The 19,929-nt window shown below is 42.7% G+C and overlaps 1 protein-coding gene across 5 annotated transcripts in view; it reads right to left on the minus strand.

Annotated features, from left to right (window-relative positions):
* The window catches only part of Disp1 (dispatched RND transporter family member 1), a 148,715-nt gene extending 139,500 nt beyond the window's left edge, over window positions 1-9,215 (minus strand). For 3 of the 5 annotated variants that reach the window (XM_055609525.1, XM_055609566.1, XM_055609537.1), the window contains exon 1: window positions 9,078-9,134. Coding sequence is in view for 1 of the 5 variants with exons in the window: in XM_055609556.1 (XP_055465531.1) it covers window positions 9,078-9,154 (77 nt within the window). In the remaining 4 variants the exon portion in view is untranslated. Of the gene's footprint in view, window positions 1-9,077 lie in introns of all 5 variants that reach the window. The other 2 variants (XM_055609556.1, XM_055609532.1) reach the window with 2 other exon arrangements.
* Window positions 9,216-19,929: the final 10,714 nt, after the last annotated feature.

Here is a 19,929-nt window from a genome sequence, read left to right on the forward strand (position 1 = left end):
TCCTCCAGACAGAACGTGGACATTGCCCTCATGAACTCACAACAGCAGTGGTTGGCTACCTACTTAGCGCCTCCCTGCTAACGTCCCATCTTGGTATGGGGAGGAAGTCCTGAGGCCCTAGCCTTACCTGAAGAGCTACTGGCAGGTAACATCTGCTTAAAAAGGGGAAATCTTTCTCTTTATTGGTCAGTCACTGGTAAGTAGCCCATGTTCCAGAAAATATCCCTCACTCATCCTCTTGCAAGCAGCCCTCATTAAACTCAGCAGGCCACAAAGGAACAAAACAAAGCAAAGGAAAGTGAGAAGGACTTGCTGGGAAGAAAGGGTTAAACAGGAATAGTAGGAGAATGACAGAGAAAGTCATGGGGTGAAAGGACAAAAATAGCTCATTAACATATGAATTTGTCTAATAAAAATATTTTAAATGCTGAGGGTTTTTTTGTTTGTTTGTTTGTTTGTTTGTTTGTTTTAATGTATGGTAGAGTCAGAAAAACTAGTAGAAATGTCCCAGGGTTAGAAATAATGAGAAAACACAAATCTGGTGATAAATGCCCAAAATCCCAACAAAATGAGGCAGAAAAGAAAGACATTAAATTATGGGGACACAGTCACCTCACTGCAGAGTCTAGTTGAAGCCTCTTGCCAGCTGAGAATCTAGAATTTTAATACAACTAACAATATTTGCTTAAGGCCTTTCTCCATAGCTATAATTTTCAGCAACTTTACCAGAAACCCCATTACAGTAAGAGACATATCGCATAAAGCTTCACAGCACAGTAAGTTCAAAAGCAATTTGTCTTACAGACGGGATGCATGGAAGAATGATCAGGAGAAGAAACAGGGTGAATGCAACAGCTAAATCTAAATACTGTTATTTCTGAGGCTAAAAGATGAAGTCTGGAGAATCATAATAAAAATAAGTGACATCATAGGAAGTTGACCTTACTGTTCATTAGAGGAATAGAGGGCTGCAAGAGCCATTTTGTTTAGACAGCATGGTACCAACACAGATATCCAACATGGGCAAAGATGGCCAACACTGGACATCTGGGGGGCTATGACTCAGCAAAAATGGGGAACTGCTAACACCAGTGTCTGGAAAACCCCAAAGCAAACACTATTATATAACCATTCCTGGCAGAAGGCTACTTTTATGTGATTCTGGATAAATACGGCCTTGAGGTCAGAGCCAAGTGCTTTGATCTTGTCAACATGTCTGTGTGTGTCTGCCTGTAAGGCCTGAATACCTAGCTCTGTGAGGCCTGTGTGCCAGTCGGCTGTGTACCTATGCCCACCTATGCGTGGCCCATGTGCTAGCATGTGCTTGGGTGCCTGCCAGCATCCCCATGCCTAGCCGTCTGTGTGGCAGCCATCACTCAAGTGAATAAAGTATGTCTTATCTGGCTGTGACACCTCACATCCTCTTCAATCTCCCAGCCTCCTGGCACTGGAGCTTGAACCTCAAGATGAGAAATAAAGATAGTATTTAATCTACATTTGATGAATAGTGACATCCCTAGGATAACCAAGAAGGAATTGGGAGAAGGGGGAACAAAACAAAAACTTTTAGTAGAGTTGACGGAGAATAAAACAGAGAGAAAAGAAAATGAGGGGAGCGGAGGGGAAGGGAGAAGAGGATGAATTCAGACACTGGAGTACTAAAATTCCTGTTTTGCATATATTACTTCTAACCACAGACATCTATCTAGTTTTTGTTGGGTTTTGTTTTGTCTTTTGAGACACTGCCTCATGTAACCCAGGTGTTTTCCTCGCTTCTACATCCCAAGTGTTAGGATCACAAACTAGACTGAAGTTTGTTTTTCTGCCTTTACTGAAAGTATTACACTCAGGTTTATACTAGCATGCACACTCTACCTAGGACATGGCATGGCACAAAGGTGAATAAACATCTTTTCCTTCCTCTTCATTCACAACACTGAAGTACGCTGCAGAAAGATTACTTTAGATTTCTGAATCACAGTTTTGATCATTACTATCACAAGCATTACACCAAATTCAGCTATACATATGCCTCCTTGACTCTCTCCACACTCACTATTCAGGATTGAGAAATTCCTAAACAAAGCATCTTATGTATAATACCTCAAGTTTATTACCTGTTCCAAAAAACAGGCTTAAATGTTTAGACACAGTCAGCTCATCAATTAAGAACACTTGACGATCTGAAAGTCCCTGGTTCTGTTTCCAGCACCCACACGGCAGCTTACAACCATCTGTAGTTCCAATTCCAGGTGGTCTGAGGTCCCCTCCTAACCCTTCATGGGTCCCAGGCGCACACATGATTCACATACTTACATGCAGGCAAACATTAATACACATAAAAAATCTTAAATGGTTTAGATTTTTTCAGAAAATTAAGTTTTTATGACATAAATGACCCTTACTTGGCAAATGTAAGATTAATACAGAGTACAAGATTCAGTTACCAGCCTATGAGCTAACCAAGTAAGCCCTCACCCCAATTAATTCACCACCTTAATGATGTGCAACTCAGCTCAGTTCGTTAAAATCTGTCAAAATTAAGAACAAAGATATAATCCCAAAGTACAAGACAAGAAAATAGTTTCTTGTGAGGAAATTATTTTATCTTAAATTATTCTCTCTCTCTTTATGGGAGGAGAGGAAGGAACAGAGGAGGAGGAAGGGAAGGAGGGATGGGAGGTCAGAGGGGACAGCCAGCCATGTGGAGTCTGGAAGTGCCTTTAAGAGACTGAACTTGGGTTGTGTGGATGTATGTCCAGCACCTTTACCCACTGAGCCATCTCACAGACCTCCGAAGATCATTTTATTTTATCAGCTAAAATTATACTCTAAAGCTTAAAGGCGTCTAGCAAAAGCACTGCAGGTCAAGTATTTCCCAGGAAATTTCAGCATGCAGAAGTTGACTGTGATAATGAGCCAGTTTAACTCCATAGTCTACATACAGACTACCCTTCCTCTATTCTCATGGCCAACTTTTTTTTCTCTTCTTCACAGGATGCTTCTACAACTCTACCATCTATACATGTCTGCAACAAAAAATAACTTCTATATGTATGTAAAACAAACTGCCCCCAAAGTATATTATCTCCAGAAAACCCCATAGCTGCCATTGTCAGTGGAAGAGAAGACCACCCCACCAACAGGAAGGCACAGCCTGGGGTGAAAATGCTAAGAAACCAAGTGGCAAGCGCTAATCCTGAGAGTGGATGTATACTACAATAGGAATGGAAGGTCCTGCCTATACACAGATCCTAAGCAGAAATGGCATGGGGAGTCTTCGGGGAATCTAAAGTAAGGCTGTATTATGTATAAGATGGAAGGCATCAACTGGATGAATAGCAGAGTTGTTAAAAGCTAAGTCCGGGACTTCAGGTTGCCTGGATTCAAAGCCCAGCTCCAATAATTACTGTGTAGATTGGGCAAGCTATTCAGCCTCCATAAACCTCAGTGTCTGTGTCTGTAAAGCTGGTGTAATGGCTCTGAATGGGATGGTAGTGAAGACCAAATGAGACATGATGGATCAAAACCAGTGATCAGCACATACTAAATAGTTAATATTGTTAGTAGTCTTCTAATTAAGAGTAAAACCTTTTATAAAACAGTTAAGAAGTACCAAAAGCCCCTAAACAAGATATTCTAGTTGCTCACCTGCTAACACAGTAGATGATACCAACATGCATCACACAGTCAGCAAACACAAACTCCTGGAGGCCTTCCACAACCAGGAATTAAATCGCTTTTTAAAAAGTTACAACTTAGTGAAGGCCAGAGCTCAAACCACTGGCAAGCACTAAGGGACACATTTTTAGATTATGCTGCTGCTTAACCTATCCAAAGAGGAAAACGTTTAGGTAAATCAATCATGGGACAGTCAAAAGGAAGCCAAAAAGAGCTGACTATTTCTTAAGTACAATACTTCAATCCCAGCCCTCAAATGCCGCACTTGCATGCGGAAGGGGGAAAGGACAGGGTGACAAAATGGTAGACATGAGCAATTCAAAGCACCTTAGTTCCTTGAGGTTTCATAGACTAAATAAAGAACCTACTACAAGTAATCCTAAATGTTACACTTGGCTTTTGAAGGATGTTTTAAAAGTTTATTTTTTATTCATGAGTATGTGTGTGAATGTGTGCAAGGAAGCCAGAAAAGGGCACTGGGTTTTGTGGAGCTGGAATTACAGGCAGCTGTAAGCTGGCATGTGGATGCTGGGGCCTGAACCTGGACCATCTGAAAGAGCGGATTGCATGCTCTTACCTCTCAGCCATCCACCCTTCAAAGTCATTGTTAATTTAACCCAGTGGGGCTAGGCTATAGCCCGGTGGTAGGGCATGTTTCTAGTGCATGTGAAGCCCTGGCTCAATCCGCACACTGAAAAGAAAACAATGAACAGAAGTTGTGGACGTCTACGCGCCTTCGCATCCGTTCACTTAGCAGGTTAGCCAGGTCAATGCTCCTGACCCTGGAGCTGGGGAAACCTAACCAGCGTCTGGGAACAAGCCCCTCTGCCCAAGACCTAAGACTTGACAATGCAAAGACTCATGATAGCGAACTCTCCGTCCTCCCACACTTCCTACGCACGCCTCAGGCCCTATTTGAGAATAAACTGGGAACTGTGAGCAACAGCCGTCAGCATCACCTGCACAGGCTTCTAGGACAGAAATCTAGTAACTACTTGCTTCATAGCCACTAATTCACTCTTCATTGCAAAGTGGCCTTTTTATCTGGGTTTAAAAGAAATAAAACTGTCTAAAATATTTTTTTTCAGCAGATGGAAATGAATTCATTATCACCCTATATTATCTTTTCCAGCCGGCAATAACTTGTGGTTGTAGAGCAAAGAAAGAAAAAAGCTGGGTGATTTTAATCAGAGTTTGGATTTTAGCCCTGCCCTGCAGCATGCTGAAAGATGAGAAGTGTTCCAGCCCCACATTCCAGTGAAAATGAATTTTTATGTGAGCAAGCCCCGTGTTAACTGCCACCTCGCTTTCTGCACACAGCAAACACGTTCAAAGCATATACTACGTTCAACTACTCTCCACACTACATTAATTAAAGTAGCATCCTTAGAATAACTGATAAATTATAAGCTAACTACATCTAACAAAAATTTAATGTAAAACACATGTAATAAACAAGTGGCTAAAACACCCTAGGTTGTGCACAGATGAAACAAAAATTTCTCTCTCTCTCTCTCTCTCTCTCTCTCTGTGTGTGTGTGTGTGTGTGTGTGTGTGTGTGTGTGTGTGTATCTTGTACTTTAGGTACAAAGAACAAAAAATGTAAAGTGCTTTTGAAAAAAGAAAACAGTGTATACTGACTGGGGAAAGGGCATTAAAATATTCTCCAGCACTCACTGTAACACAGGATTAGACAATGAGCTTAAGCCTCTCCAAGAGTTAAGTATGAGCACGTACAGTCTTAGTTTGCTTTCTATTGCTGTGAGAAAACACTGAGCAAAACCAACCTGGGGTGAAAGGATGTTCCCTGGCTTATATATGTCAGTCACAGTCTATCACTGACGGAAGCCAGAACAAGAAATCAAACAGGGAGAAGCCAGTGACCAACACATGGTACAGAGTTACTATCACATTTCAGCTCAAATTAATGTCTAAAATCTGGCAATCTTCTAAAAGACCCACTTAGATCCAACAATGCCCCCAGGTCTCCTAAAAACCTGTGAGAAAGGGTTTCGAAATCTCTGACCTACTCTGTTTACAAAGTTTGGGGATCTATTAGCACCTGCTTCTTCACCACCACCTTCTTCCAGAAAGAAGACTCTCAACAACTTCTCTTGGAATCCCTATTCTTACGGCCTCTTGGAATCTCCCTATGAACGATGCAATAACTAGCTTATACTTGCAAAAGTCTGTCAAGCTCCGTGGGTAGCACACTGCACTACGTGCCCTAAATGGACATGTCAGCAACAAGAAGGCCACAGAAGCAACTGCTGGATTTCCAGCCTGAACTTGTCACACCCTAAAATTAGGTGAATCGGTACCCTTCACTATTGCTCCCCATCTACCTAGTCCCCTGAGGCAGGATCCCTCTCCTTGAACGTAGGCTAAGACCATCTTGGCTAGGCTGGCAGCCAGCAAGCCCCTGGAATCCTACCCATGGGGTTCCATGAGTGCTGGGATCAGAACTCTGGTCCTCAAGGTTACACAGACAGTGCTGTTAGCTAGCCCCTTTAAAATAAATCTTTAATTGTAACAGTAAGAATGCATGTTCACTGCACATGCGTGCATTCTTTTTTCTTCCTGAGAACTCCTAATGGATACATTAAAACAGTGAAAGTCAAACGGGTACCTTTGAAAGTCAGTTGATAAATGTATCTGTATTTATAAACCTTCAACTGCAACAGCATGTTAAAGAAATGCTCAGATTGCTATTTCTAAGTTAGTACTTTCAGTGCAATACCCACACATTAGTGATGCTATTATCTCACTATGATCATTAATCATTAATCACTATCATCGACCCAAAACAGCCCTGACTCAACGCTAGCATTAAAAAGTATTAAAAGTGCAGAAGCCGAGCTAAAAATAATCACTAACAAATAAGTTTAAAAAAATAGACACAAAAATATACAACAAGCAAAAATAATAACCTCTCTAGCATAATGAGATAAACATTAACAAAATATGTGTAAATTTTTTCAGTTTAAAAATCAATAGTACCAATACAGGGAATCAGACCAATGCAGAGTTCCTACACAAATGGAGGGCACTTGAGCTTACCAAACAACACAGTGACGGATGTGTCTCTTAAATTTTAGTAAAATCTGGAAGTTCCAATAACAACAAACATCTGGTAAGTGTATACACTGATGTCCACTTTTCAAGAAATAATGGTCTAGTAACCTGCCACCTTCGTCAGACAAATACATAATATAGACAGTTACAAAGCAATTTTGTCTAGAGGTAGCAAATTATACACAAATTTCTCTATAAAAATGGTAAGCTGTATCTCAATTACAAACACTTTTAGTTGGCCCCCAGTTCCTCTTCTCATGGCCTCAGTATAATGGACTGCGCCCTTCTTAGGGCTGCAGTCTCCAGTAGCTGCTCTGAATCCCCTTTTGAGTCACTGAGACCTGAGTCATCTTCGTCACTAAGAAGGAAAAAGACTAACTCAGCAAAGAAGAAAAAGACAAGAACTGATCATGAGAGAAGGGTGGACACTCATTCAGCTATCCTTGTTGGCTCTGAGGTATCTCCTAGTCCAAAAAGCTGTGTTCCTCGGTCATATCCAATTCTCTGTATTGGATCAAATGGCCAGGAACAGCTCTCTAACGAGGATACGCAAGTTACGGAGAATGTAGTTTACAATAATAAAACTAATAGCCAGAAGGCAAGGAACCAACAAACTCAATTGCTTGATATATTACAAATTGGTGACTACTTAAACAAAACATTGAAATGCATGTGTATGAAAGCTGTTTGAATTATCACTTCTTGGGCAGTTCTTCCTCAAGAGACACACATCACACAGCAGAAATAAAAAGAAAGTGTGACTCCATACACACAAATAACTCGCAATACACTGCAGCTAATCAAAAGTTCTCACTAACAGCTATGAGATACATCTGAATCACATAGAACACAAGGAACTTACCTAAAGAGAAAGGTGAGCAATTTATTCAACAATTACAGCAAAGAATAAACATTCCAATGATTTCCCAAGCCCAAGGAAATCAAACTTTGAACAAACCTCTCAGATCTACAACTAGAAGTCTACCACAGAGGGCAAGCGTTCTTATGTATCAAAGATGAACATTTCCACCACCCACGAACATAAAGACTAAAGTATTCTCAAGCACTTTCTCTTTTAAAAATGGGGGGGGGGAGGGGCGGAGTTTAACAGGGGCTTGGAGAGATGGCTCAGCCATTCAGAGCATTAGCTGCTCTTGAGGAGGACTCCATCAATTCCTAGCACCCACATGGCAGCCCACAACTCCAGTTGCATTTACTGGGACACCCTCTTCTGGTCTCTCTGGAAACACCAGGACCACATGTTTTATCTGCACAGATATTCATGCAGATAAAACACCTGTAACACATAAAAATAAACAAAGAAATGAAATGAAGATGTGCAAAAACATTAGCATAGCAGTTAGCACAACAACTTCGAAGACTGCCTTCAGAGTCTTCATTCGTACAGTAAAGCACTGATCAAGATGCCATCCTGTGGTACTTCGACTCTGCAACCCAACACACCAGTATTATTATAAATATCTCCCTGGGGCACAGATCTGAAGGTCACCAACTGGGTTATCAATAAATACACGGAGCTTTCTGGTTTGTTTCAAATATTTCAGGACAGACCGTCAAAAAAGATTTAATCTACCTGTACTGACGAACACGGGGTGTGAGGGGGAGTGGGGGATTAAGATTCTAACTCTCGGAATGTCAAACCAGCCTCCATCAATGACAGCACTCTGGCTTTCCCTAGCAATGCCCACTATGTGGCAAAAAATCCAATCTATTGCACAGAAAATGTCATCACAGTGGGAAACAGGTCGCAAAGTGCAAACATGAAGGTGCTAGCTTTGCCCAGACATTACAAGTTCATCCCACGGCAAAGGAAGTGGGACAACCTGAACTCGCAAGGTAGGAAAGAGTCCAGAATGAAAACTTCGGTGGGCTTGCTTGTCTGAACCAAAGACCTGAAGTCCTATTAGTCCGACAAAGAAAGGCAGCTAGGAGTTGGAGCTAGGCGAATAAGAGTTCCAAGTTTTCCCTACGAATGTAGAAGAATTCTTTTCCCAAAGCCCACTGGAAGAGGGGGAAAGACTTGAGAGAAAGAAAGCAACAGTACTGCATAGAAAGCAGTGGTTGCTGAGCATGCAAGCCGCGGCTGGTCATCTCGCAGATGGGTTAGGTCAAGACGTCCTTCTCATCTTCGACCCCGAGAGAGGAGAGAGCTGGCCCTGGAGCCTCTCCCTGCGAGCCCCCCTAGGCCACTTCGGGCCATCTACCCTACAAGCTTCGGGACGCGGACACACCCCCACGGAGGATGTCACCTCGGCCTCCTCAGCCCCTCGCAGCCGCCCACTGCCGCCAGCCGTCCTCACCCCGAGGTCCCGGCTCTCCCGCCGCGCCGACTCCCGCGTGCTTCCCCGAACCGCGGGGACGCAGCTCCGAGTAGCATCCACGAGGACCGCGGGCGTCCTGGACACTGAGCTCCGAACTCTGCTCCAGGCGGAGCTAGAGAATCCTGGCCCGGAGCCGCGCTTCCGCCTGGCGCGGGCCGCGGGTGCCAGCGGGACCGGAAGTCCCGCCTCCGGCTACTGGACCCGGGCCTCCCGCTACCCAAAAGCCGCTGCAGTGAGACTGGGGTCGGGTGGCGCTTGCTTCTCCTTTCTCCAGCTCCTCCTGGTATCCACTAGGTGACTCAGACACCAACCTCGGACCTACGCTCTGGTTGAAAGTCGAGCTAAACAAAAGCAATGGCTAATCAACCGCGATGGAGTAGGTTCTAGTTCATTAATTCAGATATTTATTTTCTCCATCACTCATGAAACAAGAAATAGTGGACAGAGAACCACACCTTGAGAGACTGTCTGGTTATTTTTATCTCTTGTTTTCTATTAAACCCTACTTAGGGTCAAGACCAGGAACATGGACTCCATCTCCTTATTCTTCCCAATGTAGCAACATTGAATAATTCTACTTTTTCTGCATTTCAGCTGAATTAAAGAAGTAAAAAGGGTTAAGGTAGGCAAGGACATGAACAGCAGTATACAAGGAAGCAGGAGCCTGCCCTGTACAGATAGCTACATAGACGTACGGTCAATTAAAGCCCAAGAGCTTGAAGGCAAGAACAAACATAGACAAGGCCAGATGATGCTGTACTTTATACCAAATCTTTGAACTTAAAATTTCATCCAACGGAATGGAGTCACTATTAGAATAAACAAAACAGTGAATCTAGGGGTTGCCCACGGTGACTGTCCTAGTTATAAAAGAAAATAGAAGCAGTTCTCACCAATGTACAAGAAGCCCTGGATTTTCTAGCCAGCATCATATACACTGGGCGTGGTGACACACACTGGAAATTTAACACTGGGGAGGTAGAGGCAAGAGGATCAGTAGGTGAAGGTCATCCTCAACTCCACAGTCAGTTTGAGACCAGTCTGTGATACATGAGAAGGAAGGCACAGGAATCAGAGGGAGGAGGTAGATGAAAAGAATTTATAGGAAGCCATGGGTAGAGTGTGGGCTTCCCTGTGAGCAGTTTCTTTAACAGCAATACCCAGGTGAAAATGAGTGAATACTAAAACCCTTCCAAGGCTCAGATCTTTGAAGTTGCCTCAACCCACAGAGATGCCAACCAAAGTGAGGAGCCAGGGAAGAGGAGACTCCAGGGACAGCAGTGAGGACTGTTGATGCTGTTACTATTTTTTTTTGTTTTGTTTTGTTTTTTACTCACTGTAAGTTTCAAATATACTTTTGGCATGTCAAGCTCCCCCTTTTCCTTACTTTTTGTTCCTCTTAAAACAAGGCTTCACTATGTAACCCCATCCAGCCTTGAACTCATGACCTTCTTGCTGTATCCTAGACCAACTCTTTAAGACTCCTCATCTCAGGAATGTAAATATGGCACAGGAACACACAGAAAGAATATAGCCATTAAAACTGAGCCCTACATGTGGCGATGTCAAAAAAAAAAAAAAAAAAAAAAAGGAAGGAAGGAAGGAAAGAAGAAAGAAAATAAGATGAACAAATGTGTTGCCAAGGAACCAGGTTCTTGGCCTGTTTCCTTTGATTACAAGAAATATCCATATATACTTCCAAGATACTTCTTTTCAGTATCCAGAAAGCATTTTGCTATCTGTAGCCAAATACCCTTAAGGAATGTATCCAGAATGTGTCCTTGTTTAAGATAATCTGCTTCCCAAACCCTACCAGATGTGCAATGAATAAAAGGACCCATCCTCATTCTCATAGTAAACTAGACCAGATGTTAACACTTAACCCAAATAGGGCCAAGGCAATTTCTTCTGCACTAAGTTTGGTCTCAGTTTGCATGCTGAAATGAAAATATCATGTAAATCTTGAATTACATTAGACATATGTAAGATGTCCAAAGATGGCAGAGGGGCATAAAGAACGAGGAAGTAGAGATTTGGAGGAAGACATGTAGAATGAGAAGGATTATCAGAGAAGTATTGCCTTAGATCCTATCTTCCCAGTTTTTGATTCCCAGTCCCTTGCAAGGTGGATCTGGGCTTTCTGGCATTAAATTCTACAGAAAGTCTGCATTCTCCCAGCAAATGGCCCCATTTTACTACAGTCAGGAGGTTACTGTTGCCGGTAACCGTACAACCAGACAGCAGTTCACAGGATACAATAGGCTTGTTCATTCCATAAGCACCCACCTGAGCTCAGGAGACCACATTTCTCCTTAGCCCAGGACAGGAGGAGTTTTTGTGCCCTCCTGTGGGTGCCAGATCTCTTCAGATAACTGTCACAATGACCACAGGGCTTGACAGATTAAGTGACAAAATCACATAGGTGGGCAGAATCAGGTAATGAGGACCTAAAGCTGAAAGAGGTTAAATCCTAACATGTAGCAAGTTGTAGTCATTTCTCTAAGACCAGACAACTCAACAAGCCCTGTTCAGTTCAAAATCTTCCCTCTTCCCATCCTGATCATCCCAGCTCATTCAGCTTCTGTATGGAAAAAGCTTCATTGTTTTCTCATCACTGTGCTAAAACCTGAAAAGAGGAACTTAATGGACAGAGGGTTTAGTTCAGATGCATGATCTATTTAGGTAGGGAAGACAAGGTACTTATGGAGTGGAAGCATTAGGCTGTTCGCTTAAATCTGTGCATTGGGAAACAAGAGTCTGTAACCAGAAGCAGGGCTGTGCTATAGCCCCTCAAGGCTGGCATATCTCTCTACCCAATTTCCTCCATCTAGGCCCCACCTCTTAAAGATTGCACAACTTCTCAGAACAGTGTCACCAGCTAAGGACCAAGTGTTCAAATACATGAGCCGATGGGGGACTTTTCACATCCAAACTGTAATAACATGCTATGCCTGGAAGCAAGTGAGAAACCTTTAAGTCTTCTGCTTCCTCCCAACCACCTCTTGGTCTTTACAGTTTATACATATCTATATAATAGCATCTATTAGGCTACAGAATTGTGACAACTGTCTAGAAACACTTTTAAGGGACAGATAAAGCCAGGTCACTCCAAACCTGGGAAGAAAATTTTAAGAGATTTCCTAGCTTTTTGTTTCTAGCACTTGAAAACTGTCTCAGACAGATAAATGAGCTAATCAACAGAGCTAATGAGGTTAAATTATTCACCGGACCTATTCCCACACATTAAGTCTCTTCAGTGTATACAGAGAATTTGTCTTATCCTTATCTTATCCACCAATATAAATAACAATATTATTAGCAGTTATACCAAAACTATTCCATCTCCCTTTGCACATGCAATAATGCCATGATCGACGGCAAAATCAACAGCCTATTTCCTGCTATACTAACCGTCTGATGGAAGGGCATCTATTTGAAGCAATTGGGGGGGGGGGGTAACTTGAGTTAGTGTTCTTCAGTTAATCATCCTGACTCCACTGCAGGTGAGTAGTGCCAGGGCCTGTCTATGACAACTTTAACGTTCTACGCTCCAGTAACACTTCACAATAAAGTGAAAGATGGCTCCCGACTACCTTAGGAGTGCCGTTTCCTTCCAAAACACAGTCTGTCTCAGAAATGTCTCAATATAATTGAAATGTTTTGTTTAGCATTCTATTTCATTTTATTTACTGTGTGTGCACGCACACGCATGGGCTTGCATAAGTGTATCTGATTGTATGCACGTGTCATGGTCCATGTGTGCCACAGCTCGTGTGTAGCGATCGGAGGACAACCCTCTGGAGTTGGTTCTTACCCTCTCTTGTTCTTTCTGCAGCTGCTTCAGGCTCGACAGTCAACACGCTTCTGGCCAGTTCTATCTTTGCTTCTCATTTGCCTTAGGCATTACAGATTCGCGCCACCACATCTCACATTTGTGTGTGTGTGTGTGTGTGTGTGTGTGTCTGTGTGTGTGTTCCAGAGAACAAACTCAGGTTGTTAAGGCTGAATGACAAGTGCTTTTACCTGCTAAGCCAACTCTCGTAGCCCAGGCTGACCTAAAACTTGCTATGTAGACACAGCTGGCTTTGAATGCCTGATTCTCCCACATCTACCTCTTAAGTGCTGGGATTATAGACATGAGCTACTATGCCCAGATAACTGGAATATTTCAAAACATGACCTTTGATACTTTGATCTAATTTTTTGTGATAGGCAATGCAATCTTGCCATTTACGTTAGTCATCTTTCAAGCACTGTGACCAAAAGAAAAAAGAAACAAATAATCTGTATGGAGAAAAGATTTGTTTGGGCTCATCATTCCAGTTGGCCACCTGAGGCCTGTGTCCAGGCAGTGTGTCATGACTCTGTGTGTCATTTGTCTGAGAAAGATGGAGAAAGCCTGCTTACCTCGTGCCAGCAAGGCAACAGAAAGAAGGACCAGGATCACAACATCCCCTTCAAGGGCACACCCTCAGTGACCTAACTTCCCTCCACTAATCCCACATGGTAAATGGTCTTCCATCTTCTAATAGTACCACATGTTGGTGCCAAAGCATAGCACCCCTGTAACCAAGTAAGTGGGAAACGGCAGCAGGAAATGCATTTACCATGTTACTCACCCATTGCCGCTGTTATGTGCTTTCTTTTGCTGTGATAAACGCCATGATTAAAAGCAACTTGGGGAGGAAGGAGTTTATTTCAGCTTACAACTTAGAGTCCATCATGAAGGCAGGGCAGGAACTCAAGGCAGAAACCCAGGGGCAAAAACTGAAGCAGAGGCCACACAGGAACACTTTCTATTTTATTTTATTTTTTTGTACCTGTATGGTATTTAGGGATGTACATTTTATGTTCTCATATATGGTGGGTACTCATATGTGGGCATATGTGCATGATTGCACGTGTGTGTGAGCGTGTTGCACAGAACGTCTTCCAGGTTGCTCCTCCTCTTCATTTACTGAGGCGGCTTACCACTTCAGCTAGTGAGCAGCCACCTTGATCCAACACCCTGTCTCTACTTCAGACCACTGAGATTGCAGGTGGACCCTACGCCCACTTAGCTTTTACAAGGGTTCTGGGGATCCAAACACCAGCCCTCACACCTCAGTAGCAAGGCCTTCATCTACCAAGCCATCGCCCCAGCCCTCACACTCTTCTCCCAGTAAACATATTTATAACTAGAAATAAGATAATGGCCTTTATCAACTCTGTTCTCCTGCGCAATTCAAGCCAAGGAGGTGGTTTCCATGGGGACAAATTACAGAGTAATCACGTGTTTCTGTTTCTGACCTCTTGATGACTGAAACCGGTAGAAATTCCAAGAGTAAGAGAGAAACGCAGCAGGAATCTTGGCATTATACGTCAGCTGAAAGTCTGGGTGAGCGTGTCCCTAGGGACAAGTTAGTCATTTGAAACTGTAGTCCTATTTGTCTTTCTTCAGCCAACAATGGGCACTCCCACACCGGGAACTGCCAAATGAGTGACTGGCACACAAACTTCACTTTGTTATCCCTGCCCGCCCCGCTCCCCCCATCCCATCAAAGCTAAATAGGCGTATTCCTGCTTGAAAAAAAAAATAAAATAAAACTTTACCTACCCAATTCCAGCACAACTAGCAAAACAGGCCTTTTTTTTTTTTTTTTTTTCTGTAAAATTGCACTCTGTAGTCTGATAATTAAAATGGACCTGCAGCGCTAGCTTACAAAATCCCACACCCAGGTAGAAAATGAATGTTAGGTGCTGGGTCTCAGAATGATGAGAAATGGGTTTGTGGGGGTAGGAAGGTCGATTTGGGGTAGAGCACTTCCCTAGCTTTCCAGAACACTGAGCCCAGTTGTTTCGTTTTGTTGTTTTGTTTTGCTTTGTTTTGTTTTTTTTCCCAATAGAAAACAATGTCTCTCAGGCCTATCTGCTATCTTGACATCGGGACAAACACTGTTCGGGAGCCACGCAGAGGAACAGGCAGCACAGCTCCAGAGCTCACGGACCGCGTCTCACCGGGTAGCAGAACCTCAAGGAAGTCCTGAGGACTTCATGCTGTTTAGGGAGCACAGCCTTGCTGGTTGCGCTTGACCGCATCCCCCATAATGTACGAGTTGTGTGAGAACGCTAAGGGGCTTCCCGGTCTCTGCCTCAGGGCAGTGTCACTGGCATTCACAACAGCAACGCTTTAGCTCTTTCCGGCATCGCTGCTGGAGCGGAGCAATGGTTCAGCCGCCACCCTGGATTGTTAGCAATGGCCACTACCCTTAGGGAGAATTTTAAAAATAGTTTGTTTAGCAAGGACAGGTAAAGACGTTTTTGCTAGTGGCTCTGATGCAGAAAATCTTAGAGAACAATTTGAAGTTAAGGAAAAGTGCACTCTTAATAGTTAAGGGAGGGACTGTTTGAGATTGGTGAGCAAGAACATTGCCCAGTGTAGCACTGGCTGACATGGCACTCTGGTGACCCGAGTGACAACTAATTTCCTGATACTTGTTTTTGCCCTCAACTTCCTGATATGATTGAATAAAAATATTAATGAGTAGATTTTCTGCACATTAAAGATTTAAAGTAGAAATGGCTGATTGTTTTTATGTGAAAGTTTAGGTTTGTGATTCTTTGAAGATTTTTATAAGATCACCTTTTAAGATAATTGATTCTTTCTCAATAACTGCAAACTGCAGCCTGCCAGTAAAGGAAAGCTGGCTGAGACGTTACCTTGCTTGCTCACAGTCTGTTAATCTATAACAAATTGCTTAGTTACGAATGTATATGGGTTCTTGGGAATAACTTGTCTTTCATAATTGTTTTTCACCCATAATATGTAAAACATTTGATCACTGGAAAGTATTGAGGAGCATGCTTTTCTTACATATACTCATTGTAATCATTCACTTAAAGAAAAATAGAATGTAACCACGTTGTGATTTTTGTAGTGCTTGAAAGATTTGCTGGGATATATAAACTGTGAATGAAAATATGTTTGGAGCTCACTCTTTGGAGTTTGTTCCATCCATCAAATGTATTTATGTATATATGTATAAATGTACACTAACTGGTGAGGTTGGAATCCATTCCCATCCACCCAATATGTGAATGTGTGTGTGTGTGTGTGTGTGTGTAAAGAGAAGCCTGAAAAAAGAAGCTTGTTGGAACCCACCTGCTGGAGCCTGTCCTACTTTATTATCTGTAAGGGGGAGGTTCGCTCTCCCCACTTTTCTTTCCTTTTGAGATGCTTTGCCACTACCAATGGAAAGCGCCCCTAGAGCTAATAGCCACGCTTACCGAAATAGGTGTAAGCCCACGACAGGAAGCTACCAGTACTGGCCCACCACCAGCCGTTTAATTCTGGCCCCTCAGTTTTCCACTATCAGTGGAAGCCACAGTCAGTAACAATCAGCCCCGGCCCTGAAAAGTTACTAAATTACTCTCAGAAAGTCTGTTGGGTTACCAGCAACTGCCGGATTTATGCCCTGCCTCAGTTTCCCCTCAGTTGAATATCAAAGCTGGTCTTTGATAAAATTGTCACCTACAAGCTCATGCTTGAGAACAATGCAACTGCCGGTAAATAAACAACTATTTAAAACCTTATTGTTTTCAGTAAGTTTACGATTGTGCATTAGGCTGAAGTCACAGCTAACCTTGGCCACATGTGTTCTGTGGGTTGGACACTTCCGCTTTAAGGGAAAATATGCTGAAGAAATATGCTATTTTTTAAAATTTTTCAAGATACGGTTTCTCCGTGTAGTCTTGGCTGTCCTGAACTCACTTTGTAGACCAGGCTGGCCTCAAACTCGCAGAGATCTGCCTGCCTATGCCTCCCTTTGTGCTAGCAATATGCTATTTTTTTAATTTATTATTTTTTTCTTTTATGTGCATTGCTGTTTTGCCTTCATGTATATCTGTGGGTGTCAGATCTTGGAGTTACAGACAGCTCTGAGCTGCCATGTGGGTGCTGGGAATTGAACCCAGGTCCTCTGGAAAAGCAGTCAGTGCTCTTAACCACTGAGCCATCTCTCCAGCCCCCGCAATATACTAATTTGTTAATTAGCCAAACTTCTTTGTTTGCCAATCTTCTTTCAGAAAGTTAAAAGAAAATACAGTACAGTCTCATCATATTTTCTTTGAGGGGGCATAACAGAACCATAAAATGTTCTTTTTTTCTTATCTATTCTGTCTCTCTTAGCAGTTGTGGGAATTTTGACAGTGGAACAAAAAAAACCTAGAGAATGTAAGCGGAATATATGTGGCATTTCTGAAAAGTGGATACCACATTTACAAGTAAATCCTGAGAGATCGCTAACCTTCTCTGCTGCATTCTTGGTAACATTCTCTCCAATAGAGATAACTGGCCCCTTTTCTTGAGCTACTACTGTTCCCCAGCCTCTCCTCACCAACCTCTTCTGCCTTCTTCCTTCTTCTCTCTATCTCCCTCTCCTTCTTCTTTCTTTTAGACAGAAAGAGGCTAAAGTAATCAAATTAAATTCTAGATGTTCAGTTCTTTACCATGCAATGTGCTAACTCCATCTCAGGGCCACATTTCACCTGGACTCCGTTCCCTGCTGAACACAATTCTCGGTTTCCAGTCTATCTCCACGCTGAGCCCAGCAGATAGTTCTCCTTTGCCACTTAGGCTTTGCCAGCAGGAAGTACAAAAGGAGATTAGAAGCCTGGAGGCAGAGAAAAGCCTAACTGTTTTCCTATCAGCATTACCTCAGACCTTTCATCTTAGAAATAGTCAGAAAGGCCGGCCGGATTCCAGCTTTTATCTTGCTTCCAAAACCTGCTGTCGACTTCTCAGTGTGTCTGCCACGCTGCTGGGCAGCCCCTACTCAGTCTCTGGTCCCACTTCTACTGGCCCTACCTTCCCTTTGTTCTCTGGACAAGTTTGTTCAGTGGATATTGAACAAATGTCATTTCAACTTGTGGGTGCGGGAAATTGAGACGTATTCTTGGATGCTTGTTATCCAACCTCGGCTTTTCCAGTCTGAGAAAATTGCCTTGGCTTTCCTTCCCAGGTTGCCCAAATGCCAGGAATTAAATTAACAACCACTCCACCCTGCATTCTCATCTGGAACAGGGAACATTCATCTGTGCTGGATGAAAAGGGCTCACACAGTGAATGCCACCAGAACAGCCACCCCCTTGGCCAGCTATCATTATTTCCTGGACGTTTTAAAACAAGGATATAGAGTATGGGTGAAAATGACTTACTAAAATCATTCAAGTTGAGCCCACCACCCACCCAGACCCTGCAAAACACTTTTCGACAGAGATTACAGCCAGACACTGGGCAGCTTGTGTTCCTCTGATGAGATTATGAAAGAGCATTGCCTGGGAACATGTATGCGAGAAGGGAATACCGCACCACATTCAACGGCTAGACTATCTCCTTTCAAGGAAACTTCCCTGGAAGTTTAAGGAAGATGGCTCCACCTGTAAGATGCTTCCCCTGTAAGCATGAGGACCTGTGTTTGATCCCAAGAACTCGCCTAAAAATACCCAGCGCTGTGGTGTGCATGTATATGTATCTATGACACAACAACAACAACAAAAAAATAGCTCTTAGGCTAACAGATAGTATAAAAGTTCGAAAAAGAAATATCTCAACTACATACACCTGTTATCTAAAGGGGGTCGAGATCCAAGCAAGGTGATCTGAAAAAATGCAAATGTAAGCAGTTCCTATTATTAAAACAAAAGTCTAACAGAGGAAGAATGATAAATTGTAAGTGAGAAAAAGTACAAGGAGAAGGAATTACAAGAATGAAGGAATTGCCAGCGGCAAATGAAAAAATAAAAAGGACTAGGGCAACTGACATCAGTGAGCGCTGATGGAGCTGGCCAGGTGTGGTGACACACACCTTTAATCCCAGCACTTGGGTTGCAGAGGAAAGTGGGTCACTATGAGTTTGAGGCCAACCTGGTTTACATAATGAGTTCCAGGCCAGCCAAGGCTTCATAGTGGAACCCTGTCTCAAAACAAATGAAAAGATAGGGAAGGGATCATAGATAACCCAGTACTTCCTAGTCCAGCGTTACTATTCATTGTAGAATGCACACAGTGAAGAAATCAAGCTGCAAAACCAGTCACAACTTCCCTCACCAAATATGCAACCTCCATCCACAGCCTGAAAAAAAATAACCCTTTCATTTGGGAAGATGCTCTCTCTCACTTGAATATTTCATCTTCTAATGTAACATGAATCATTCTGTAGAAACAGAAATGAAAAAAACAAAATGAAAATAAAGGTAGTTACCAAATTACCAAAAACATAAAAAAAAAATGTTTCAAATACTAAAGTCAGTCTTAATGTGAAATGTAGATGGTTTTGAGAAGAAAAAATAATTGTTTAGCCAATTCGACATGAAACAGCATACTGGATTACCCAACTGACTCAGCCATTTTGCATTCTTCTTGATTATTCATGGACTTAAGAGAAAGAACACGCCTGCTTTTCAAAATGTATTTTTAAAGATTTTGTTTTCTGTGTATTAGTGTCTTCCTGAACATATTTCTGGGCACCATGTATGTGAGGTGCCTGCAAAGGGCACTGGGTCCCCTGAGACTGGAGTCACTGACAGGTGTGAGCCACCATGTGGGTGCTGGAAATTTGAACCCAGTTCCTCTGGAAGAGAAGCCAGTGCTCTTAACCACTAAACCATCTCTCCAGCCCCCTGTTCTCTTTGCTTAAAGTTCAAAAAGCAGATTTTTTTTTTTTTTGAGACAGGGTCTCAGTGCGTGGCACAGTTGCCCTTGAAAATCACAACAATCCTCTGTGAGTCTTAGAAATACGAGCTACCACAAATAGCTGATGTAACTTTTGTATACCATTTAATCAGGAATGTT

Source organism: Psammomys obesus, unplaced genomic scaffold (genome assembly GCF_907164565.1).
Source record: "Psammomys obesus unplaced genomic scaffold, mPsaObe1.curated_primary_1811, whole genome shotgun sequence".
NCBI lineage: Eukaryota > Metazoa > Chordata > Mammalia > Rodentia > Muridae > Psammomys > Psammomys obesus.